Source organism: Cervus canadensis, chromosome 30, assembly GCF_019320065.1.
Source record: "Cervus canadensis isolate Bull #8, Minnesota chromosome 30, ASM1932006v1, whole genome shotgun sequence".
In the NCBI taxonomy this organism is placed as follows: Eukaryota; Metazoa; Chordata; class Mammalia; order Artiodactyla; family Cervidae; genus Cervus; species Cervus canadensis.
The window spans coordinates 32,977,217-32,997,088 of record NC_057415.1 but is presented as its reverse complement, the minus strand read 5'-3'; the positions used below and the strand labels follow the sequence as shown (position 1 = coordinate 32,997,088).

General features: G+C 40.6%; 1 protein-coding gene across 4 annotated transcripts in view; it reads left to right on the top strand.

The window, feature by feature from the left end:
- ECPAS (Ecm29 proteasome adaptor and scaffold) overlaps positions 1 to 19,872 on the top strand; it is a 107,539-nt gene that overhangs the window by 8,130 nt on the left and 79,537 nt on the right. For 2 of the 4 annotated variants that reach the window (XM_043452900.1, XM_043452899.1), the window contains exons 2-3: positions 1,310 to 1,413; positions 16,941 to 17,071. In XM_043452900.1, the coding sequence (XP_043308835.1) occupies positions 1,392 to 1,413; positions 16,941 to 17,071 (153 nt within the window). In that variant the 5' untranslated portion in view covers positions 1,310 to 1,391. The remainder of the gene's footprint in view (positions 1 to 1,309; positions 1,414 to 16,940; positions 17,072 to 19,872) is intronic. The other 2 variants (XM_043452898.1, XM_043452897.1) reach the window with 1 other exon arrangement.

Here is a 19,872-nt window from a genome sequence, read left to right as displayed (position 1 = left end):
CAAGAAATAGTAAATCATTTGTTGAATGCATGGGTTAAATTATTGAGGCACCCATGTTGAGTTGTCTAGGGAGGCTATTTCGAATAGTGACTGAAACCTCTAGCCTTGAAGTCAGAACGAGTTTTGAATCCTGACCTTGGCACATTTTATTTTTTTAAATATTTATTTGGTTGCATCAGGTCTTCATTGCAGCTTGTAAGCTTCTCTCTACTAGTGATGCACAGGCGTGGTTGGCCTGCAGCAGGCAGGATCTCAGTTCCCAAACCAGGGATCCAACCCACATACCCTCCATTGGAAGGCAGATTCTTAACCACCGGACCACCGGGGAAATCCCTGCCACTTTTAAGTTTTAATGTCAAAGGACCTAACTTTTGGGCCTGGATTTCTCATTTGTAAAATGGGATAACAGAGCTATTTTACAGGGTTGTTCTAAGAGTGGGAAGAGATGATATATGCTAAGGACTTTGGTATAGTGCTGGGCACATAAATTGCAGGTGTGTGGGAACTTTGATTCTGAGGCTTGGGAGAATGCGGGGTGATGTGGATAGACTGTCCAGAAGACAGCTATCTGGGAGCTCTGCATAGATAAGGATGAGAGGAAGTCAGAAAGAACCAGGGAAGGGGATCAAAAGTGTCAAAAGAGGGCAAAGGTTTCCCAGGGTAAAGACTATGAGCCATTTGCCTTCTCAGCTGTTGTAATGTGTTAATAACATGCGTGCCCAACCACTAATGCTCTTAGAAAAGTATGGTATAAGTCAGACACTTTGTTCTAATTTTAATGTAAAGTTTTCTATGTTTATGACATATATGTGCACGCACAATATGTATGTTTATTGGAGTTTTTTAGCCTTCAGTGAAAAACTACCAGTATGTGTGTGTGTGTGTGTATATATAATATATAAAGTATTAGCATATTACTTCTACACACTCAATTTTTCTTTAACTTAGCATACTTGATTTACAGTGTTGTGTCTGGTGTATAGCAAAGTGCTTGTTATACATATTTATTCCTTTTCATGTTATTTTACATTGCGGTTTATTACAGGATATTGACTATAGTTCCCTGTCCCATACCGTAGGACCTTATTTCTACACACCAAATTTTATTTATGGACATGTTCCTTACTATTTCTCCAATTTGGTAATGACTATAACTTACCCCCTTATTCTGAATTTGCAAAAGCAGAGCATGCATCAAATTAGGAGATCTTAGCATAAAAATGAAAATTGCTTATTTTGTTCTTTTAAATGGTAGCTATAAATATAAATCTTTTAATTGTTTTTTTTTTTCTGGTGTTCTAAATAATAGATTCTTTATACAATTGCATATGTACGAGTGGATGAACATACCATTGGTGATCCAGAGGATTTTTGTCAAGACTGGATAAACCATGTATCACATTGATTGTAGAGGTTAGTAGATTTAGTTCCTTAGGATGTGTGCATTTTTTGTAGTAGCATTTAAAAATGCATAAATTATCAAGTAGCTTTCCCCCACAAAATCTTCATGGGTTTTTCTCCTTTGACTGTCCTGAGAGAACCAGTGAAGTTCATGTTAGTTTTTATTTATGTGAAGCTTCTATTCTCTGTCATCACATAAACATTAACGTTTAAAAAATTAGCAAGAAAAAGACAAAACTTAAAGGTGTTACTTAGCAGTGTGTGCAAGGAAAAGGGTATGGGTGTTAGTTCACAAGTTGTATTGTATACCACAACCGAAAAAAGTATGATTTTATGTGCTCCAGAAGTGTCATCATGGGTTTAATTGTTTTATTTATGAAGAGGTGTTGAGAAAGGCATCATCATGGTAATTGGGTGTTCCTAATTCTGCCAATTTGACATGTACTGTGATGGAAAAGCCATTAATTCTACTTCATTCTGAGGCTGAACAAGAATATGGTGTCAGGTTCACTCTTGGGTGACATTGGATAGTCCTGTGATTGAAACTCTAAATTCAGATTGTAATTCTCTGATATTATGAATTCAATATCCATGAGTACCTGAGATATTGTAGCTTCAGTCCAAAGGTACATTTTGTTGCTATCTTTCAACTGAACTACTGGATTCCTCTTCGCTCAGTTCATTCTACTGTTTCTTGGTGTGTTCGTTGCTGCTAATGGTCTATGATGCCTTAATTCATTTAGGTGGAATTTTGAGTGATGAAATGAATGGAATATTTTACAAACCGAAGTTCAACTTTAGAGTAAACTTGAGTTTATTTTTGCTATTTCACATATTTTTGTTCCATAACAGAGAAGTGGAAAATTGAAAGGTTGGGGAAAGGGTTTAGGAGAGAAATGAGGACATTATTTGCACCTAGATTCTTTCTTCGAGCTTTTGGGCCTACATGGATAGATGTGTTAATTACAATAGACTGAAGGCAAGCAGGTTAAACCACAAATGCTGGGATTTAAATAATGACTTAAATAAAAAGCTTTCCAGAGTTTACACATCCAAGTGAGCATTGTCTTAAGTAATTAACTGCTTTGGGTGGATCTTAACCAGCACACATTTGACTTTTATGAAGTCTAACCTCTTGCATAGTATGTATCATCTCCTCTAAGCCAACTTTCATAATCTGAACTAATCTTTCTGCTCATCAGCTTACTAACACTGATTTCTGACTGGGCCTCTGCCAGCGACTGTCTCTGGGGGAAAGGGCCTCTCTGGGGGTTGGGAATGTTTGTGGGCCTCAGTGCATCTGGAGTTTGGCGCACGTTCATTAAATCTAGGGTACAGGTAAGCACTGCTGTTTCTTCACTTGACCCAGACCTGCCAAGCCAACAGATTCTTCCACCCCACCCTCTTTGTGTGTGGTGTTGCAGGGGTTGGTCAGGGGGCAGTGAGGGGCTGTGTGTGTGTGAGCAGGGAGGGCATAGCATTGCTCTGGGCTATCATGGCTTGGTAGTGGGCTTAGAGTAGCCTGAAGTACACGTGGCTAGGACTTCTGACGTAGCTGAAGAAGAAAGGCCCCTTTTCGCTTCCCTGGAAAGTCTAGGCACTAGTGCATCCCGATGCAGGGGTTTCCACATGGGAGCATCTGCTTGGGCCCTGGGGGTATTTAAGACTGGTGGGCTGGGGAACAGGAAGACGGCTTGTCTGATTGCCTTGGTTCTGGGGCGAAGGCGTCTCAGCAGCGACTTTGTCAGCTGGAACCTGGTGCTCAGGACATCATTGCCTGAGGAGGTTCTTATCTACTGCCAGCGGGGTTCTTGGGCTGCCCTGGCTGGAGGGAGGCGACTGCCACAGGCACCTTGGTGGATTATCTCCTTCTGGGAATGGATTCCCCCCCCCCCCCCCCGCCCCCGCCTGTCTTACTATATTTGTATTTACTGCTAGACTCCTCGACATTTTCCTTTTAATACATTTGTGTTTAATGAGTTCCTTAAAAAAGAAAACTGGGAAATGGGGACAAGCCTGTCTTTAAAAAACATAAAATGACATCACAGTTCTAAGCATTAATTCCCAAAGAAGTATCCTACTGACCTCATTTAGATTTTGCTAAGTGTTAGAGTGACATTTGGTGAACCAGAATGGTATATAGAAGTCAATAGATGTGAACTTGCTCAGTCGTGGCTGGCTGACTGCGATCCCATGGACTGCAGCCCACTGCAGGCCCCTCCGTCCATGGACTTTCTCAGGCAAGAGTGCTGGAGTGGGTTGTTATTTCTTTCTCCAGAGGATCTTCCTGACCCAGGGATCAAACCCAGGTCTCCCACATTGCAGGCAGACGTTTTAGCATCTGAGCCACCAGGGAATTTCAATAGATGATGTGGACTGTAACTACCAGTTAGTATTTGGTTAGATTTTTAAATTCTGGTAGATTGATCTACCAGAAGAGATTGAGTATTACATACAAAATCTATATTCCAGCTAGGGCGTCCTTATTCTTTGTAGTTTTAGCCTTTATCTCCTAATTGCAGAGATTGTCAAAGTCCAGAGGGACCTGCCGCACTACCCACCTGCACTCTATCATATCTAAATTTTGTGAATTTCTTAGTTTAATTTAACTTAATGCTTATCTTAGCTTCCAGGCCCTATTTCTGAAAAAAGGTGTTTTGGTTCCACCCTTGTCAGTTTGGACATGAAACCCATGTGTCTCACTGATGATGCACACACACACAGAGGCACAGACACACACACACCCTTGTCAGTTTGGACATGAAACCTACGTGTTTCACTGGTGACACCCCCACACACACAGGTACACATAGACACATACACACACCCCTCTTTCCCCAAGCATTTCAGGAATTCACTTAGCTGTAGAGCAGCTCTTAACTCTTAGATGTAGTGAGTCATGGGGAAAGGCCTTGACTTTCTGCCCTTTCCTGGTCTGTCCTCCCCTTCCATCTTTCTTTTTTTCTCCTATCCTTCTCTTTGTGATAACTACTGTACCCCTCCTTATTTGGAGCAGAACAGATCTGTCACCTTCAAACCTTCTGGATTTCTCTCCACCTCTTCTTTTTTTAAAAAAGCCTTAAGCACTTGTCATGATATTAAAAACATACAATCTCTTTCCCAAGAGATTCTGATGTCATGTGTTATAAATTGCTCCCAGTCCCCTCCTTTCCTTTACTGCAGATGTATCAACCTAAATAGGTTTTCCAATGCATGAGGAATTAATATTGCATACACCCGACAGGTATTTGAGCAGCTTCTTTCTGTGAGGCACTTAGTTAAATGCTGAGATACCAAGAGGCTAAGTCACAGTGTCTCAGCCTGCAGAGTTCTGGAGATGGATGAGCAAATGAGTACTGTCATGTGGAGGCACACCTCGCAGAGTTGTACGGTCTTGGGAAGGAAGGTTGGCAAAATGTACAGCGAAAGATAACAAATGCCAGGGGAGATGGAGAAAAGGGCTTTGAGAGTTTGTTGAGCCAGAATGGGATGTGTACGTGTGAAGCATGTAGTATTTGAGCTGGACCTCAAATGGAGAAGAGTTGGGTATGTGGAGATGGAGAGATGGTCAGGAGAGGTTGGGAGAGTATTCCTGTATGAGGGACTTGGTCGATAAAAAGAGTTGGGCAGAAAGAATACTTAGAAAGAATGCTTAGGTGGCACACCTAAGCAGCTCTTGGAGTGTGGACGGCTGGTGGGGAGTAATGTGATGCATGGTCGAGAAGGTCCTTTGTGGCTGGACTGGTCCACTCTTACGAAGGACTTCCTGTCTCCTTTGAGATTCACCCCAGGCATATGCTGCTTGTTCTAGCTGCTACTTACTTTTTTAATGTCCTTTTTTCCCTAAGATTTTTTTTTTTTTGGATGCAGACCATTTTTAAAGTATTTTAATCTGTTACAATATTGCTTCTATTTTATGTTTTGGTTTTCTGGCTGCAAGGCCTGTGGGATCTTGGTTCTTTGACCAGGGATTGGACCCGCCTCCCCTCCAGTGGAAGGCGAGGTCTTAACCACTGGACCACTAGGGAAGTCCCTTTTAATGTACTTTAACAGAAGTAGATCTGTTTTTTTTTTCCCCTTCTTGGCAAAGACCGTCCATTTGCGTTTGGACCCAGTGGTATGGTGAATTTCCCCGAGGGCTTCCCTGGTGACTCATTGCAGTCATCCATCTGCAATGCGGGAGGCCTGGGTTTGATTCCTGGGTTGGGAAGATCCCCTGGAGAAGGGAATGGCTACCCACTCCAGTATCCTGGCCTGGAGAAGAATTCCATGGACTGTATAGTCCGTGGGGTCTCAAATAGTCAGACACCGCTGAGCAACTTTCACTTACTTATCGGGTGGTAAGATGGTGTAAGCAAAAATGGGATATTTACTATAAGGAATCAGGGAGTCTTGTGGATATAAGAGGGGCTCTCAGGAGGGGTTTGGAACTAGGAATTAAAGGTCATCTAGTTCTTCCAGCTTGTCTGTGCACCTGAGGAAGAGATGAATGAGTCAGGGGCCATTCCTGTCACACTGGCTTGGGTCAGAGTACAAAGTCATGTTGTACATAGTTGTCTAGCAAGGCTTAGCGTCATCCCCGCCCACTTTCTCCGCCTCAGCCTTGTTGTAATTTAGCATATCAGAAGGAGCATTGGGTTTGCAGTTGGACCAGGAGTTTGAATCCTAGCCCTGCCACTTCCTACCTTTGTAGTCTTGGTCAACATTCTCAATGAATTCTAGGCTCTGCTTCCTCATCTGTAAGTTGAAACGAATATTACCTACTTCAGTAAATGATATTAATACTTTAGAGGGAGGTAACTGTGTTCTGTTGTGCACTTGGATGTTAAAGACCTTGGTTCACCTTGTGACTCTGTGTCATTAGCTTTGACCTTTGGCAAGTCAGTCAGGATCCTGAGCCCATTTTTTGTCTACAAATGAAGACAATAGCCGCTCACCTCACAGTGTTTTTCTGAGGCTAAACGGCCACATAAAACTACTTTTTGACTATAATATATTCACATATATGTGAAGCAGAAGAAATTGAATACTTTTAGGGAGTCTGTCTGTTTCCTTGTGAAATTATTCTATTATAGTCTAGTGTATTTCAGTGGTAACTTGGCAGATCTTTCTCAACATATCCAGTAGTGTTGGATTATTAATTGATTAATGATGCTGTGAACAGTGGTCCACGTATTCTCAGCTTTCCCTTTCAATCTGAGCTTCCACTTCAGGCTTCTCAACCTTATTTATAATTTAAAATTTGCTTTCACATTCAGAAAAAAAAAATAATGTTGTTTATAGAGAATTTAAACAAATGTAAAGAAATCTGAAACCTGTCCCCCTGGAATAACCATTTTTCTCTTCTTAAGTCACACAAATAATTCATGCTCATGAAATACTGATAAATTAGTAATGACATAGCATTAAACCAGCAAGCCAGAAAAGAATCCTCTGAAATTCCACCACATAGAGATAACTACTACCTTAAATATAGTCTTGCCCTGGTCCTTTTGACAGTAATGCTTTTCTTGCATACTTTCTAAGGAATGTTTTGATGTGCAAGTTGTCATGAAGAGGTGATTCATCTAAGGAAAGTGAGTTATTGCTTTTTCTTTTCTCTTTCTCATTTTTTAAAAATACTTTTTCCTTAAGTGACGATATGAGTGAAGGCCACCTTTTATAATTCTATTAGAAAATAGCGTTTTTTCCCCTGACTCAGAGGCCAAAGTTATATTTTATGGAGAGATATGAAGAATGAGTGATTTATCTAGACAGTTTTATTTCTCAAGGATAATGATATATTTTCAGAAGTATCCATGACTAATGGTAGATAACAGTGAAATGAAGCCCTTAAACTTTTCCTGGTTATTTCTTCCTTGAGGGTTAGGAGGAAGGAAGATCCTTTGTTTCCCTTTAGCTGGAGAAATTAAAGACAGGTGAATAATAAGAATCAGAGAATTACTTAATGAAAAGTGAATGAATATATTTATTCTTAGTAGATTTTTTTTTCTTACATGAATATTATAGCTGATATAAGCTAAACTGAAAATTGTTTATTTGGGGATTTAAGAATCTGTGTTTCTGATATGTTTCCTTTGATACTAAGTCTTTTTTAAAGACTTTTTTTAGGACAGTTTTAGGTTTACAGCAAGACTGACAGGAAGGCAGAGGTTCCCCATATGCCCTTGCCCTTGCACAAGGGTGAAGCTACACTGACTTTCATAATTACCCCTCTTCTGAAGTTTACACCGTGGTTGACTCTTGGTGTTGTGTATTCAGTGGGTTTGGACAGATGTATAATGGTACATATCCATCATTGTAATATCACAGAGTATGTTCACTGCTCTACAATCCTCTGTGCTTGTCATATTCATTCCCCCTCCCCTCCTCCTCCCTGGCGACTGCTGGTCTTTTTACTGTCTCTTTTTGCAGAACGCCGTATGGTTAGAATCACAGTGTGTAGCGTTTTCAGATCGCTTCTTTCACTTGGTAATACGCCTTTAAGGTTCTTCCATGTCTTTTCATGGTTTGACAGCTCATTTTTGTTTAGTGTTGAGTAATATTTCATTGTCTGTGTGTACCAGTTTACTCATTCACTTGCTGAAGGACCTCTTGGTTGCTTCCAAGCGTTGGCAGTGAGGCTGAGTGAATAAAGCTGCTGTCAACATCCGTGTGCAGGTTTCTCTGTGGACACATGTTTTCAACTCCTTTGGGTAAACACCAGGGAAGGCAATTGGCGGATTGTATGGTTAGAGTGTTTAGTTTCCCAAAGTGGCTGTGTCAGTTTGCATTTCTAACAGTAAATGTTATTTTTGTTCTCCCATATTCTTTTAAGGCTCCTTTCAGGTTTTAAAATTCTGTAGTTTAAATTTCTTTAACCTTGAAACATGGATTTTTTTAAAAAAAATTTGCTCTGTTTGTTATTTTTCCTGAAAGAAATATATTTTTCCTGAAGAATATTTGAAAAGTACATGAAAATATAAAGAAAAATTACTGATACATTTTCTTTTTATATAGTATCATAAAACAATTATTATGATATGTATGTAATTATTTTTTAACATAATGAAATATTTCAAGTATGAAGAAAAATATATAGAATAATCTTAGAAACAGTTACGTCCCCACTCATCTTTGTCAGATCTGTACATTTTTTGCTGTTAGCTTCAGGTCTTTTATTTTTTAATAAGACTAAACATTACTGATAAGATTCAAACTCCCTGTGTTACCCCATACAAATTTTCCTTTTTTTTCCTTTTTTTCTCTCCTATCCCCTTCCCTTCTCTCTTACCTGGAGCTTGTCATTCCTGTGCAATGTATATCATAAGCAATACACACACACACACTGTTAAAAGCTTGACATAAGTGGAATTAACAACGTACATATCCTGTAATTTGCTTGCTTTGTTTGACCTTAGTTTTTAAGATATTGCTATGTTGGTCCATGTGACATGTGACTCTTGTGTATTTTCATTGTTGTATGAGCCTGCCACATTTTCTTTATTTTCCTGTTAACTGACATTTAGGTTGTTTCTGTTCTTTCTTTCATTTACTGACCCCGTGGCAATGAACAGTTTCTCTCTCTTTTAAAAGTTTTTATGTATGTCTTTATTTTTGGCTGCTCTGGGTGCTTGCTGCTTTGCACAGGTGATCTCTAGCTGTGGCAGGCGGGGCGTTGTCTCTTGTTGCGGCGCGCCGGCCTCATTGCAGTGGCTTCTCTCGTGGCAGAGCCTGGGCTCTCGGCACGCAGGCTTCAGTCTTTGTGGTGCAGCCCGTGAAGCCTTCCTGCACCGGGGATCCAGCCCGTGTCACGTGGCCTGCCTTGGCAGGTGGATTCCTAGCCACTGACACCAGTGAAGTCCCGGAGCAGTTTCTTGGAGGTGTCCTGGTGCTTGTCTCTCCCTGGGAGTTTTCTCCAGGACATTGATACACAGGGTGTGGTCTGAGGCCTGGGGAATGATGTCTTGCAAATAGGGCACTCATGGCAGAATGTAAATCAACTGTCACTGTTATTTTATTTAACATGTCTTATGCTGGTAAGACTTTCCCAGTGAAGGAAGACGTGTTCCTTCTCTCTTAGAGGGCTGGTGGACTAGTTTGACTAGCCCTGCTCTAGAGTATATTCCCCCGGAGTAGGGTTGCCAGGTTGAAGGGATGTGCCTGTTGAGCTGCAGTGGAGACTGCTTAACTAGAGACTTGTTGCTCGGAGGTTGTATCAGTGTACACCGCATGAACAGTGAGCCTCAGTTCCTCTTGGGTGGTTTCCAGTCCTTGCCAACATTTGAAGATTTTTTCTAATGTGAAGTGAAAGTTGCTTGGTCGTGTCCGACTCTTTGCAACCCCATGGACTATACAGTTCATGGAATTCTCCAGGCCAGAATCCTGGAGTGGGTAGCCTGTCCCTTTTCCAGGGGATCTTCCCAACCCAGGGATCGAACCCAGGTCTCCCGCATTGAAGGCAGATTCTTTACCAGCTGAGCCATAAGGGAAGCCCATTTTTCTAATGTAAAAGGTGTGAAATTGTATCTCCTTATTGTGTTAATTTTGCATATTCCTGATCAGTGTGATTAAGCATCTTTTTATGTGTTGTTAAATATATGACTCTCATCTCTGAATTGCCTGCTTATATTCTTTGTCCATTTAAAAAGTTTGAATTAATTTGCTTTTCCTTGATTTGTAGGAGTTTTTAAAGTATGCTCTGTGCTTAAGTTCTTTTCATTTAAAAGCACTGTACCTATTTATAGCTTATTCTTTTACTTTATGGTGTGTTTTATGATATTTTAAAATCTTAACCTGTTAGCCTTTGGTGCTTTGTACTTGAACTTTAGCGTTCCCTTTTCAGTTTTCTCTTAAAAGCTTTAAAATCTTGCTCCTTACACTTTATTTACCTGCATGGAGTTTTTAAATTTTTTGTTTTTAATACAGGCAAGCAAATTTTTCCAGTTCTTCCTGACTAGTCCATTTTTTCTTTGCTTCGTTCTTATGACCTCATACCAGTTTTCTTCCTGTTTTTGTGTGGTGCCTGTCCTTCCGTTTCTCAGACTCTCCTTCTTCCATCCTTAAGTGCTCTTGTCTTGAGCAGGCCGTCCCAGGCCTTTTGGTTTTTTTTTTTTCTCCTGCAGATACCATACATGTGTGCTAAGCATGAACACCAGCCTCGCCTCTTTCTTCTCTACTCTGTACCCATGCCCACCAAGCTCTGGCACACAGTAGGGTTTCGATTCATGCTGGAATGAGTGTGTGAGTGAATGAGTGAGCTAGACAGGGAGCCTGCTTCACAGGGTGAAGGTAGCAGGGTGCTGGGCCTGGGAGGAGGAGGGAATCTGGAGGAGAAGGCAGGAGGAGGTCACTTATAGGTTGACACGTATGGTCTTAGCTTCTTATTCATAGTAATGAGCTTTCTCTGGTGTTGTTTTCTGACCTTTGAATTTGTACATTTTCCCATTGTCACGGATTCCACCTGATTCTGGCAAATTCTTATGACCTTCTGGAGATTCTCTTAAACAGGGCTCCTTTTAGAAGGTGCGGTGTACGGGGATCCTGCCCAGTAAAATACAGGTCATCGTGGTAGACAGTTGCATGGGTGGTGGTTGTTCAGTTGCTCAGCCGTGTCTGATTCTGTGACCCCCATGGATTGCAGCATGCCAGGCTTCCCTGTCCTTCACTATCTCCTGGAGTTTGATCAAACTCATGTCCATTGAGTTGGTGATGCCATCCAACCAGCTCATCCTCTGTTGCCCCCTTCTTCTCATAGGTAGGCAAAGGTTTTTAGACTGAACGTCAAAAGACCCTGTTCTAGTTCATACATGGCTGTAATCACCTCTGTGATCTTAGGTGACCTTAAAATTCACGGTGCTTTTGAGTGTTCAACAGTCTTTCAGTCCTCTCCAAGTCGAGTAGAAACCTTTCTTTGTGCAAGTTTCAAAACAAATTTTTCTTCTTGACTTGGGCAGTAGTTACATAGGTGTTTATAATAACCCATTAAATTACACTTATATCTTGCACACATTTCTAAATGTTTTATTTTACAATGAAGGAGATTTTAAAAACCCACAAAAGACAAAAAAAAGGGCTTCTTTACATCCCTCATGAGCCAAAAAAAATTCAAGTTGTATTAAAGACTTGGATATAGAAAGGGAAATCGTAAGAGCTAGAAGAAAACACAGATAAGTGTGTGTGTGTCAGAGTTGCCAGGACCACCCCCAGACTCCATGACTTGCCTGGGATTCACAGGAGTACACACTTACTCGTACTCATGGTTAATACTTACTACCATGAAAGGATAAAAAGCAGCAGTCTGGAGGAAGCCAGGTGCATGCTTCTGAGAGTCCTCTCCCAGTTGAGGCACATGGGACATGAGTAATTTTTCAGCAGTGAGTTAGGACAACTCACACAAGTGATGACAACACGTGTGAAGTGTTGTCTGCAGGGAAGGTTCATTAGAGACTCATTACTGAAGGCTTTTATTTGGTGCTCTTCACATTGGCACCTTCTGCCTAACACATTGCAAAATTCCAGATTCTCAGGAGGAAAGCATGTGTTGAGCATACAGCATATTGTTTGCACAAACAGTTCAGACACCGCGAGTCAGTCTTCATCAGCCCTGGCAATGGTGGGAGCCCTCCTGAAACCCAAGCTTTCCTGTGGCGGCCAAGGACTGGCCTGGACTGACAAAACCGTGTAAGGACAGCAGTCTCAGGCCCGCTGTGTTAACTCCTTCCTGTAGAATATAGTATTTTTATAATCTTAGAGTTAAAAAGGCATTTCTATGCATGGCTAGAAACTCAGAAGCCATAAAATGAAGGGATGGTACATTGATATTTTAAAAACTTAGATACGACAAGAAAAAAGTCACTAGGCATACTGGGAAAAAAGCATTTTAATGTATGGGGGAACAGGCAGAAATTTTTTCAATATTATATAAAAGCTTTTAGAACTTAGCGGGTCAAAAGAATAAGGAAATTCACTGAAGAAAATATTTTGAATGACCAGTAAATATTTGAAAAGACACTTTACCTCGGTAGTAACATATATATGAAACAATAGTATGGTTCTTTCTCATCTATCATATTCAGCTAAGATGGATTACTTACAATCTTGGTAAGATTGATTAGATTATTCAGTGTAGGCGAGAATATAGGGAAATTGGTATTTACATGTACTGCTAGTGGTAAAACGGATCATAACCTTTGGAAGGGCATTTTTCCAGAATCTCTTAAACTTGACAGTCCTACACTTTGCCCCAGTAGTCCCATCTCTAGGGTTTTAGCTTCCAGAAACCCACCCAAGTGCACAGGTACACAGGATAAAGATGTTCTTTGGAGTACTGTTTGTGGTACTATAAATCTGGTAATAGCACACATAGTTGAATAAATCATACTACTTCTAAAGTTGCTATTATCAATTTGATCTTTCTTTAGTGCCGAGTGACTGAACTGGACTGATGGAAAGATACTTAAAATTTTATACATATCTCAAGTTTTTTTTTTTCCTAGTGTAATTCTTTTGATATTAAAACCTGACCTGAATGGACGTGAGGTTCTTTATAATTGACTATCCCGCATAGTAAGACATATTCATCTGTCTTACTGTAGAAATCTGAATGTATCTAATTATAGGAACTGCCCTAGAACACACAATGTGGTTAGGGTTATTTGAAATACAAAGCATATATACTTTATTTTAATTAAAAAATCTGAAAAGTCCTGAAACATGCATTACTCCATGTGTTTGTGTTAATTAAAAGGGAAAAAAAAGGCAAATTGTAAAATAGTATATGTTATATTCCAGTTTTTAGGTTAAAATAATATTAGTGTATGAACAGGAAAAGATAATAGTTCAGAATATATTCCCCACATTGAACAGTGGTGATCTGAGGGTATGGTGATGTCTTTAATTTACTCCTAAGTGAAATTAACTCAGTATAGGTTTGAATAAGAGGAATAACATCACCATTGATGGAACTTGCTCTTGACTCTAGAATAATGTCTGTCATACCTCGGATGCTTTGGTGATGACCTAGAGGATCTCAATTCCTACAGCTGAACACTAAGTCCTTGCAAAGGGTGAACTTGAATGTTAGATTCCTCTTGAATTTTCGGAACGTTTGGTTGCACTTCTTGTTTCTGAATGGACACGTCTGGGGTTAGAGGCCTGATGCGACTGTCACTCTCCCGGGGCTCAGCGTCCAGGGTCGAGGGGAAAGGCACATGTTCTCCTCCTCTTGTGCCTCTGACAACAGGATTCAGCCACCATCCTGTTGCCAAATGTTTTCCCCTGTTTTTGTTGACATTGTAGGCTGAAAAGGTCAGTGATCGATTATATCTGCATTTTTATTTACTTTCCTTTTCATAAAGTTGAACACGATTGATGGTGGTTTATTGAAAGTACTGCTGTTACTCAGAATGATGCAGCAGTGTGACCCTGACCTCCTCAAAGGGTGTAGAGGCGCTGGCTGTTCCTTAAGAGCGCTCGACTTCTCTGACAAGGACCCCCACGTGATGTCCAGCGCCCTCTCTTTCCATTCCCACATTCCCATCAACAGCAGTTTTACTGTGTTGGGATGTTATCTTTTCCTTTCTAGTCAGGGAGAAACTGCTGGGCATACAGAAAGTGAAAGTGAAGTCGCTCAGTCGTGTCCGACTCTTTGTGACCGCATGGACTATGGCCTACCAGGCCCTTCTGTCCGTGGGATTTTCCAGGCAAGGATACTGGAGTGAGTTGCCATTTCCTTCTCTAGGAGATCTTCCCCACCCAGGGATTGAACCCAGGTCTCCCGCATTATAGACAGACGCTTTATCATCTGAGTCACCAGGGAAGTCTTGGGCATACAGAAGCAGCACCCAACTGATTGTATGAAAAATGAAAGGGACCAGATGTCACTTGATTTTTTTTTTTAAGCCTTTGGCACAGATTCTGCAGATCAGTTTCTTATGAAGAATCTAGCTCTGCCTTCTTCCGCAGAACAATTTTAAGTTTCTGTAGCTAAAATCTGTAATTTCCACTGCCTGAGATCTCTGAGGCGCTGAGGCAGGGCAGAGACACCTTACCTCTAACTTCCACATTGAATCCATTGTCTTTAAGAGCTACTTTTATAGCAGTGTTTCAGCTACTAGCAAACAGAAGCATTCGGCCTGCTAATCTCAGAGTCAGCATCCGCACCTCTCCCCCATTCCTTCCTTTACTGTTTTAAAAGCTGAACTTGAGACTTTATTTGGATGTCACCAGTTTTTCCACTAACGTCCTCTTTCTGTTCTGGGATCCAGTCCAGGTTGACACACTGCATTTAGCTGTCACGTCTCCCCAGACTCCTCTGGTCTGTGACAGTTTCTTAGTCTTTCTATTTCATGATCTTGAAAATCTTGGGCAGTACTGGCCATGTGTCCTGTGAGATGTATTTTGACTTGGTGTTGTTGGTTTGTTTGTGTTATTCCTTGTCTAGATAGAGGTCATGAGTTTTCGGAAGGAATACCCCAGACGTGAAACGCCCTTCTTGTCACATTTGGGAGCCTGGTACCCACCATGGCATCACCTGGTTAAAATAGTGTTTATCCAGTTGTACCACTGTGAAGTTAACGTCTTCTTCATTCTCTCTTCTATTCTTTGGAAGCAAGTCGCTAAATCTAGTCTACCCTGCAGGGGTGATGGTTAGAGGCAGGAATTAAGGTCTATCTCCTGTAGGGGGAAGTATCTACACATATATTCATTGAAATTCTGTAAGAAAGACTTATCTCTTTTCCTCCATGCATTTAACCATTCAATCATTTATTTATATCACTGGGTCATGTAGATTTCTTTTATACTTTGGGTTAGAATCCAATGCTGTGTTATTAGTTCCTCAGTTTGTTCCAGCCTTGACTGTGATGGAGCTCTTTCAGGGTGGTTCCAGCATCCTTCTGCCCCATTCCAGGCCCCCTTTCCTATCTGGCCCCCTTTCCTTTCTGCAGGTTGCTTCAGGTCCACCTGGGTTGTTCTCCACCCTGGCCCTGGAGTCGGACTCCTTTGCCTGGAGAATGGTTTTAAAAACTAAGGTCTGGGCACTGGGGGTGCGTGTTGCTACTAGCTTGTGCCAGGTTGTCATTGCCTCTAGGCTCCCCGTGGAGATACATGTCTACGTATCTATATTTATGTATCTATATCTTTATGTGTGTGTGCATGTATATATATATAAATCTTTCTCTGAAAATTATTATGGAAATTTCAAGTATACACTAAAGCACAAATTCTCAGTATCTATCCCATAGCTTATACAGTTATCAACTAATGACCAATCTTGGTTTCATTTGTATGGCTTCTCCCTATAGCTCACCCCAGCACCCCCAATTATTTATTTATTTTAAAATGAGGACCTGACTGAAGCCATGACTTTTTATTTATTTTTACTTTTTGAAATAATTATATGTATTTAAGGTGTACAACATGATAACTTGATACACATATACATAATGAAATGAATAGTTCCGTTAAGCCAATTAAAATATCTTTCTCACAGTTGCCTTCTATTTTTGGTGAGGTGAACATCAGAAATTTACTCTTTCAGCAGATTTCCAGTACATCCTCAATTATTCGATGTAAATCTAAGTTGCTATGTTATTTCACTAGTAGATATTTCAGTCTTTATCTCTGGAAGGAAAGAACTCTTTTAAATTTTTAAAATAAATTTTAAAGTTGAGGTATAGTAGATACAGTAGAAAGTATGAAAGTGTAGAGCTTGTGACTTTTTATAATATATATCTTTGTAATCACCACTCAGAATGTGAGATGTAGGATATTTTCAGCCCCTTAGAAGGCTCCCTAATCACTACTGATCATTTTTATAAGAACCTCTAAAAAAATAAACATAACCACAATACAATTATAACATCTAAAAAATAAATACTAATTAACAAAAGTCAAATATCCAGTCATTTGCCATTGGTAAATTCCCCTTTTACCTCTTCCCTCCCCTGCAGTGTATTGATTGAACAGATGGAAACTTTGAGTGTGTTAGTTATTTATTCTGTAGTTTATCACAGACTGGGTTTTGCTGAAAGCATCCCTATGGTGTTAAGATGTTTCTTTCTCAGTGGCTTTCTTGGTGGAAATTTATCTTTCACAGTCTGTTTGGCTAATTCCAGTAGTAGTGGGCAGTGATTCTGTCTTTGCAGAAATTTCATCAGTAAGATGGTTTCACCAAAGACCAGATCACTGGTATCTGATTAAAGTTCTCTTTCCTGGCTCTCTTATCTAAAAGATTTCTTAAAAACCTTTGTATCTTTTCTGGTATCCCCATCCTTTAGAAGCACTGAATAGTTTTGTGAGTAGCAGAGAAATTTAGCTTTGTTTTCTTCCCTTCTAGAGGTTAAATGACCAGGACAGTTCTAAGACAGGATAATTAGCTAGTAAACCTTTTTAGTATTGTTTGACAGTGGGGCCAAAATCATCCGTATACAGGGCTAGCTATGGTTAAAGTTCTGACTGAAAGATCTGCATATAGAAAAAAGGATTAGGCAAGAAAAGTGATTAGTCTTGGTCCTGTTTGATTTGCTAAGTTCTCCTTTTTTCTTTTTATGTTTTAGATCAGCTTGAACGAGTCTTTTTACGACTTGGACATGCTGAAACAGATGAGCAGTTACAGAATATCATATCTAAATTCCTTCCTCCTGTTTTGCTCAAGCTGTCCAGCACCCAAGAAGGCGTGCGCAAAAAGGTAAGCGTGCTGGGGCTGTTGCGGGGGGATTAAATGGGGAATACATGGATGGATTTTATGAAGTGAGTTTTCTGTTTCCATTATCGAAATCTAGCTTCCTGAACCCAGTTAAGGCCTTTCACAAATGGACAGTAAGTCCATAACCTCCTTCCATGATTTCAGAGTACCTTTGGAATGCTTAGCACAGCTACTTTTAGCTCCAATAAACTTGGCATCAGTACTCGATGATAATAGTTGAGATAATTGTTCTGGAATGTATGGAGGCCTGATCTAAAATCCATGCTCTTGAGTCCAGTATGAAAAGTGGTGGTTGTTCAGTTGCTAAGTTGTGTCCAACTCTGCGACCACATGAATTGCAACACGCTAGGCTCCTCTGTCCTTCACTGTCTCCTGGAGTTTATTCAGATTCATGTCCGTTGAGTTGGTGATGCACTCTAACCATCTCATCCTCTGCTGGCCCCCCTTCTCCTTTTGCCTTCAATCTTTCCCAGCACCAGGGTCTTTTCCAGTGAGTCAGCTCTTTGCATCAGGGGTGCAAAAATCCTCTTTAATCATTGGCTGTGAATATGAACTTCATTTAAAGGGATTCCCGAGCCACCAGGGATTCCCTGAAGGGAATGGCAACCCACTCCAGTATTCCTGCCTGGAGATCCCACGGGCAGTCATGGCGTCCATGGGTCCATGGGGTCACAAAGAGTCAGGCATAACTGAGCAGCTAAGCATGACAGTGAATATGAACTTAATTTAAGGTAAGCAAAAGAGATGTTTTTAAAAGCCAGGCACTCTTGCATAGCTCCTGTTTTAGGATTTTTGTAAAGAACTATACTAAAAGTTGCATAACTGACATCAAGATGTTCTTTTTTAACCTAATGTTCTACAGGGAACATTTGGACTCTTCAGTTTAAAATAGTTCATTAGTCTTCCCGTGTATTTATACTAGACTTTCGGGTTTTTGATCTATCATCAGATTTCATCCCTTGGGCCACTCTAATTGATTGGCAGTGACCTTCCTGGAGGTCTGCCCTGAGAGGGATTTTGAGGCCCAGTTTGAGTTCAGTGGAGAAAGAGTATCTTTTAAGAATGTCTGTTCTGTTTACAGGAAGGAATAGGACATTCTTGTCATATATTAATATTTGACATGCCCGTTGTTAATAACTGCTTTGCTGAGATAGATATGTGTTTATGTCATTTTCCTATTTAAAACTCTCCTATGGCCTTTTCTTACCCTCAGAATAGCAAGATATAAAAGGCCTTCATACATTGGTTTCTGTTTCCTTATTTAGTCTCATCATTCATTTGGCAAATATTTGCTGAGTACCTTTTATATGCCAGGTGGTAGGAGTACCTTGGTGAAGGAAAGAAACGTCTAGTTAGGGAGACCAGTATTAAACCATCAGGCAAATAGTATAGAGTTAAAGTTGCAGTCGGTGCTAAGATGGAAAAGGATCCTATGAAAGAATATATTTGGGGACTTGATTTAAGTTAAATGTAGGGTGTAAGGGAGGCCTCTGCGATGTGTAGAAAATAGCCAGGCGCAGAAATGGGAGACCAGTAAGGGCAGAGAAGGCCCTGTGCAGAGATTTGGAGCTGGAACTGAGTGTAAGGCTGGCAGGGAGCTGAAGAGGGCCACAGGGCTGCCCCCAGCGCATCAGAGGAAGGGGGTGGGAGGTCAGGCGTGGGGAGTCCAGGGGCAGTTTGCCAAGGGGGCTGGTGACTGTGACACCATCGCTCTGCTGTGGGGTGGAGAAGGACTTGCAGGGGAGACGGGAGAGGAAAGCAGGAAGTTTTTGTGTCAGTCTAGGCTTCTAGGCTGAGTATTTTCAGTAAGGTGTTTTTTTTTTTTTTAACTTATTTACTTAGGATTTTTACATTTCCTTGTGTTTTTATCTTTTATAGAAAATCATTTATCTCTAACCATCTATATGTTCGGTTGTATATTGTTCACCTCTATCATACTGTTTCTCTTAATATTCTTTTACCATTCAAGTGGAGAAATTCCATTCTTGTTTCTACTTTTTTTTGTTACTACCATTTTTTTTTTTTAAAGGAGAGAGAACACCTTTTTTAAAAGAATTTGCAGTCTTTTTTTAAAAAAGTACTTGTTTGTTTCTTTGACTGCATCGGACCTCCGTTGGCATTGTGCCGGATCTTTCGTTGTGGCGTACAGGCTCAGTGGTGCTGCAGGCAGGCTCTCTCTAGTTGTGGTACCTGAGCCTAAGTTGCTCTGGGGGATGCAGGATCTTAGTTCCCTGACCAGGAATTGAACCCTCGTCCTCTGCATTGTAAGGCAGATTTTTAACCAAGGACTTACCAGGGGAGTCTCAAAAAACAGCTTTTAGATTTTTTTAAAAGTGTATTTTTCTTCTGTTTGTATTCAAATTATTCCTTTTTTTGTTTTCCTTTAGTATATTTTTCTCACGTAAGATTTCAGTTTATACAGTAATGATAGAGGTTATTATGTGCCAGGAAAAATGCTAATAACTTAAATTCTCACAAGATCACGTGAGGTATAAATATGATTTTCATTTTACAGACGAAAGTGAAACTTGGCATGCTTGTCACTTGTTTAAAGTAAAAAAAAAAAAAGAAACAGAACCAAAAATGGCTTCAGCTTGAGGGTTTCTTTTTGATTACTATTTTGGTTATACTCCTTGGGCTTCCCTTGTAGCTAAGCTGGTAAGGAATCTGCCTGCAATGCAGGAGACCCCAGTTCGCTTGCTGGGTCGGGAAGATCCCCTGGAGATGGGAATAGGCTGCCCACTCCAGTTTTCTTGGGCTTCCCTGGTGGCTCAGACGGTAAA